At 33.7% G+C, this 7,019-nt stretch overlaps 1 protein-coding gene across 1 annotated transcript; it reads left to right on the top strand.

Annotated features, from left to right (window-relative positions):
- Window positions 1-2,196, top strand: LOC126708309 (pathogen-associated molecular patterns-induced protein A70). Its single transcript, XM_050408110.1, has 2 exons — window positions 1-1,057; window positions 1,803-2,196. The coding sequence occupies exon 1, from the start codon at window positions 140-142 to the stop codon at window positions 1,040-1,042; it is 903 nt and encodes a 300-aa protein (XP_050264067.1). The 5' UTR covers window positions 1-139; the 3' UTR covers window positions 1,043-1,057; window positions 1,803-2,196.
- Window positions 2,197-7,019: the final 4,823 nt, after the last annotated feature.

The raw sequence follows: 7,019 nt of genomic DNA, 5'->3' as shown, positions 1-7,019 counted from the left end.
CAAAATATCCCTCCAAATAGACCCCTCTCCTACCCTCCCATTCTCTTTAGTATTTTCCTTACCTCTCACACACTCTCAAAGTCCCCAAGTCCTAAACTTTGTAATTCATTCTCCTTCACTCTTAACCAAAAGAAAAGCCATGTTTGAAGAATCCACTTCCTTTATACCTTCAATATGGGCTTCCATGAACAGCTGGTTCACACCTACTGTTCTCTTTGTCCTCCTCAACCTCATGATTGGCACCATTGCCATTACTTCAAGACAAGGAAACCAACAACGCCAACAACAACAAGAAGCTCAAGACCAAGGATACCCACAACATGCTAGATCTCCATCTGTGTTACAAAGGCTCAAGTCCATCAATTTATCCAACTACTATAGATCCCCACAACCAACCACCACAACAGCCTTTGACCAAACCCCAGAATCAAACACCCATTACACTCTCAAACACACCCATCAACAAGAACAACAAGAACAACCCCAACTTACCAGATCTCCTTCTCTGCTTCACAGGCTTAGGTCCGTCAACTTCTACAACTACTTGTCCTCAGACTCCAACTTTTCACAATCCCAGACCACCACTTTGCACAAAACCCAAGATTCAGACACCCATTACACTTTCCAACAACATCAGCAACAAGAAGAAGAAGAATTAGAAGAATCGGATGAGCTATCCCAAGATGAGGATCAAGAAGAAGAAGAAGAGGAACGGAGCCTGGATGAGATATACATGCAGCTAAAGGGGTCTAATGTTTACCCGAGCAAGTCTGATGCAACGTCAACCTCTGGAGAGGTACCAACAAAGCAGACGAGGAAGATAAAGAAGTCTATGAGTGTAAAGTTAGCGTCTTTTCACTATGAAGAGGAGGAAGATATTAACAATATTGAGAGTCGCAGGCCTGCTACAGTGAGAGAAGGGAAAGTTAGTGTAACGGAGGATGAAGAAGTGGATGCCAAGGCTGATGATTTCATCAACAAGTTTAAGCAGCAGTTGAAGTTGCAGAGGCTGGATTCGTTAATTAAATGGAGTGGGAAGTAAAGTAAAAAAGTAAAGGTAAATTTGGTTACTTTCTGGGGGTTTGTTTCTGTATTCTTGACTAAGGGTATGTTTTGTTTAGTCAGGAAAGGAAAAAAAGAAGGGATTGGTTAAAAAAGTTAAGGGGTTTATTGGGGATGTGATGTAGATCTATTCTATTGCTTTTATGCTTGTTGGAACTATTTGCTTCATGTGCAATTATTAGTTCTTTAACTAAACTACTCATAATTTCATACTAGTTTAATTTGGTTGTTAATTTGAGGGACATTAAGGATTGATGCACGATCAATAGTATAATACACTGGCCACTTTCATATATTGTACAGTGTACTATGTATCAACCATCAAGTCATCAACAACTCAAATGATTGACATTGTTAAAGTTCAATTGAGAGAATTGTGAATTGCCCTCAAATGCTTAACTAAGTTTGTCTATTTTCATTTCTTTTCCATGATGATGTTAGGAGAAAAAGGTGACATTTAGCCTTTGTCTGCAGATAAAGCAATCATTTTATAAATATAGAAGGGTCCTGACAGTCACTAATTAACAAATGTTTGCCTATGGTTTTGAGCCATTTTTGTCCATCTGTACTGCAATTCCAGGGAAGATTTTGCTGCGCATTGGGGCCATTTTGGTCCATGTCTTCGGGAAAAAGAAAATGCTAAGCTAATTACCAATTTTATTATAATAAAAGCATCAATATGTATTTGTTTGTGTCAATTTGGCTTCTCCATCATGCTTATCCTTATAATATGGTGGCAGGTCATGTTGCACGTGGGAGATTTTATTTGGCTACTTCGCTATAACACCATTTTGAGGTGTGGAATATTTTATTACTAGAAGAGTGGGAGCTACTAAAATAAGCTTATAAAAACTGCAATCGGCCATAGAAGTCACTTTTCTGTGGTCCTTAATAGGATAAATGGTTTTATTTGAAGGACCACTCTGTCACTCTTCTTTTAAGCATTTGTGGGTCCAAATTATAAAAGTTTTAATGGTGTGCTTAAAGCACAAATACTTATTGTTAGCGGCTGGATTATATTTTTATAGCAAGAAGTGACATTCAAGCTACCAATGCCACAATGTTGTTGTCTTCTTGAAACTTCTTGGATAGGAGGTGACCTATTATCAATCATCTTTGTGCGTTTGGAACTTTTGGATTTTGTTTTTCATTGAAAGTTTAGTTGTATAAAGTCAGCAAAAACATAATTGTACTTGATAATTGTATTTAAAAAAAATGATGGATCCGTTTGGTACGAATGTTTATTGTTGTATATGTATTTAAATAATAGTTTTCAATTTTTTTAAAAATACGTGTAATTGAAAAAATGTGTAAAAATACGTGTAATGTTGTTTAAAAACTTAAAACATATGTTTAAGTTCATGTATCAAACACTCTGGAAGTTTTAAAAAGCTATATAACATCAGCTAAGCTTTTATTTTAGTCTTGAAATTTTAGGGTGATGAAAAAAACACTATATATAAACAATTAACTAAAAATTTAAAAGAATCAGAAGCTTGTTTAGGAGGAGCTTATTTTAATTGGCTTGTTGAGCTCAAAGTGACAATAAGCTAATCCAAATTACAGCTTTGCTTAAAGAAAACAAAGAGGGTAAAGTTTGAAACTTCATAAATGGAATAAGCTGAAAATAAGAAATGGGAGTCAAAAGTGTCAAACATGAAAGTAAAATAATAATCTTTTTTGTTTTTGTTTTGTCCTTGTGATGAAAATGCGGGGACCCTCTATATCTGGTTTAATCTGTGCTTCTGAAAAAAATCATAAATGCATTGTAAAAGTGGTGAAGAATAATAGAATGCTTCTGAGTCTGGCCAAGAATAAAGTTGCTATATTTGTAGTATATTTCTTCTCTTCCTCTTCTTCTTCTTCTTCTTTCGGCTTTATTAAAACTGTTGCAAGAAAAAAGAATTTCACTTAGATGGGGCTTGATATTCCATTGATTTCAATAATAATTGATTAATTGAAAACTAAAGAGGGTGAGATCTGATTGTAGAAGAAGCAACGTTTGATGTTGATTCAGGTCCAGCTTATATGATCTCAAAAATTATGGCTAACGTGTTTTGCTAAAATCTCTTTCACAAAGTCATGTTACCATGTGCTAAAGCTGTCATCCTTGTGGCAAATAAACATTTGAGTAAGTTTTTCCCTGTAAACCAAAAAAACAAAAACAAAAACAAAATCCTTTCAAATTCCATAATTTTGGGAAATTTAATATAATAAAAAAAACACCTAACTGAACATATTTCACAATTCACACATTTTTTTTTCCTAAAGAGTAGATCACAACTGTATTGAACCAAAAAAAAAGACATCTTATTGATGTATAATATGAGTGGTATCCTTGTTTTTTTTTTTTTTTTTCAAAAATCTGAAAATTAAGAAGATTTTATTGAAACTGTACAATGTCAATGCATACGTGACATAGTATTAGGCACAATTATCACCTCAGCATATTTGTGAATTTTTCTATATCTCTACTATTAGTCGCCATCGAGGACTATGTCGGGGCCAATCAACATAATTTATTTTCAGAGCCAAAAATAATAATAATAAAAGAAAAAAAAAAGATCTCAGTGTCAGTGTGTCACCATTACAGGTCTTCGAATTGTACACAGGCAAGCTCTAGAAGACTTCTAAGTGCTAATGCATATCTCTTTGGAATATGACCAGTCGGTCAAGGCAGTGCCGCTTTCCTTTCCTTTTCGATGGTTTGAATTTTTTTCCAACTATTTCTATGGGGTTGTTAATGTGTCAAGGATCAATTTTTATTTGGTTATCTAACCATTGGTACTGGTTGTTTTTTTTTCCACTTTACCTTAAATTTGTCAATTTAAGTTTGGCAAGTTTGGATTGCATTATTTGATATTTTAGTGATGAATCATTTACACAATTGCTATAGCATGTGGCAAAGCTACGATTTTGGTTTTTAAAATCTGAAATTGGTAATGAACTATCTTATATTTTTTTCAATTTAATTACTGAAAATTTTGAATATGGTTTAATGTTACCTTTACCTTTACTTTCATTGGAATGATTTCTATAAATTTTGTTTTACAAAGTAAGCAATGCAATCTATGGTTAATTTGTACCCTTAATGAGAGAGCAAAAGTTTGGAAGGATACAAGATCTAAATTGACATAAGCGATAATTCAACAATGAAATTGAACTGTAACTTATAATTTATAACAAAATAGTAATTGTTTATCCTTAAGCATTTTATATAAAAATTAGGTTTGGCATGTCAATATACAGCCATAAATTAAAAATACTACACTAAATATTTTATTCGGTGAATAGTAAAAGTGTAAAATTTAAGGTGAAAAGGTGAATAATGTGTTGGAGGATGGGAGTGTTTGACAACTGATAGTCATAGGCTCATAGGCTTAAGTGTTTACAGCCTGGTCTCCACCGTACTAAACTGAGATGGCCCACTGTGGGGGCCCAACTTAATGTGGCCCATTAATTTTTTTCCTCTATATCCAACATTTTATAGGTTTGATTTGATTGTGACCAGTGACCACAAGTATCACGAGCCGCCTTGATTCAACGGTCCAAAGAAAATGAGAGATTATTGTGTATTTTCCTAATATTATAAATGAGGGGGGTAGGTATTTATAATATTTTGAAAGTATTTAATAATTATTCAAAAAAAGATTAAGAAGAATTTATTATCTTTTTCTTCATAATTTATTGAGGATATTGGTGAATAACGATTAGTGTAACATAACTCGGTATAGGCCCATTATTAATGATAGTTTTAATATATATCAAACGATTCATTAAACCCATCAAAAAAAAAAAAAACGATTCATTAAAAAAGAAAAAGAAAAGAATTATGCCACTTAAATAATTGGGAAAAAAGAACTGAATTTTTTTGTCATAAAATTGATTAAATCTTATAAGGCACTCTCCCACTATAAAAATAATAATATTTCTATGGTTTAAAATTAAAATTACTTCAAATTGATCCTTTTCATTTTCAAAATTTTAATTACAATATAAACTAATAGTGTCTTGGCTAAGCTATGGGCACTTAGAGATGGGCTGCTGCTAGTCAAGGAAGTGGGAATTCAGCAACTTATAATAGAATTGATGCTTTAAGCATTGTTATTCTAATGAACAATGAATCTGAAAACCTCTTAATGGAGCCTCTCTTATCTGATTGCAGGAGCCTTTAGAAGGAAATTCCAAACAAGTGCGTGATCCATACATTCCGAGAAGCAAACCAATGCGCTGATGCATTGGCTAAATTAGGAGCGCAATTTTTGTAATGTTTAATCATGTTTTACCCAAAAAAAAAAAAAAAAAAAAAAAAAAAAAAAGACGTGTTCCTTCCATCGACAAGTTGTAACGATGTTAACGTGTTCCTTCTATCAACATGTGGTAACAATGTCAATGACAAAAATATGATGGACGATGATGGTACCATGGAAGCGACGTATATGAAGGAAATGTAAAGCTCGCAAAGCATAATTTTTAAGGTACATTTATGCCTTTACAAAAATAAAATAATAAAAATCAATTCATCCAAGCAGGCATCATTGTCAATCATGTAAAGTTGTTAGTTTTGAAAATTGATTAGGGGCCTTTGGTACTCTTGTTTGAATAACAGTTTTAGTGTTTAAACAATAATAATACTTCTGACAGGTATTTCTATAATACTTAAACATGTATTTTTACAATATTGAAAATTAAACAATAATATTTAAAAATTGCTACCAATAGTATATTTGAAATTGTTTTCATATTAAAATGGTAGAAAATACAATATATTTTTATTTGCTTCACGAGTCAAAATTACACTTTTAACCCTTATAGATTAGTTGGAAGTTCGGGGGAGAGGAGAGTAGAGGACAAGAAGGTGGGGAAAGAGAGAAGATGGGAGGGAAATATGCATTTTATAACAGTAGCTATACTAAGCATGGTTTTAAAAATCCGTATGGTCAAAGAACCATTTTTAGTTTTGGTTCTTGATATTTTTATTTTTATTTTAAAAGTTTTTACAGGACCAAATTGGTATTCAGTTTTCAGTTGAACTGGTGAGTGGTTCTAGTGCCACTACTTTGTGCACAAAGTAGTGGCACCAGAATTTTCCTGAACCGGTTGGTTCGATTCATTTATTTATTTATAATTTTTAGAATGATTTGATTTCAGTTTTTAAAACCATAATGTACGGCACCGAGCTTCCAAAGCCCATACTGGCCTTGGGCCCAGACCCATCTAGGCCCCGGGCCCAAGCCCATACCGGCCTTGGGCGCAGGCCCAGCAGAAAGTTCTAGTTACCTTATGCCCTTCTTGAAACTGCCTTAGAGTAAAAACAAGTTTTGGGTATTAAGTTCCCAGAGTTGACCGGTTAATCTTTCCCGGTAGAGCGCATGAGTCATATCCGGGAAGGTCATGATATGCACGGGAACGTGAGTTGCCGAACATAATTGGTGAAAATGGAACCAAGTTCCAAGATCATAAATGCTGCACCGCCCTTTCACCTGAACAACCACTTTAACCAGATAATACTGGACCTTTAATAACACTAACGGTGACTGTAATCATGATCTTCCCACTAACCTTGGCTATAAATAGAAGAAAGTTGGGAGAAGAAGGGGTTCAGAAAAATTGAGAGAAAACAGTCAAGGAGAGGGTGCTAACTGGGTGTCACTTTGAGTCTCTCTGTCGAGAACGACCCATTGTAGGAAATACTTAAGCCTACTACAAATAAATTGTGAGCCCAAGTGACCTAAGGTCCAGAAGTCTTGCACTTGGTTCTTACACATAATATTAAGTATTAATCATGAACTTGGACAAAAGACCTATTTACCATATTTTAGCCAACTAAGTTCAAAATATATATGATTGCTATAGATCTAATTGTATCCCAATAATAAATGAAGATAATAGACGGTGATTGACAAGTTGTTGTGCCAGAAAAAGCAAAATAATTATTAAAAAAAAATTAAAAAATT

This window comes from Quercus robur, chromosome 2, assembly GCF_932294415.1.
Source record: "Quercus robur chromosome 2, dhQueRobu3.1, whole genome shotgun sequence".
Taxonomy (NCBI): Eukaryota; Viridiplantae; Streptophyta; class Magnoliopsida; order Fagales; family Fagaceae; genus Quercus; species Quercus robur.
This window is presented reverse-complemented; position numbering and strand designations above follow the sequence as displayed.

Excerpts from the sequence above, each read along its gene's own strand:
- LOC126708309 (XM_050408110.1), top strand. The coding sequence starts at position 140 with ATGTTTGAAGAATCCACTTCCTTTATACCTTCAATATGGGCTTCCATG.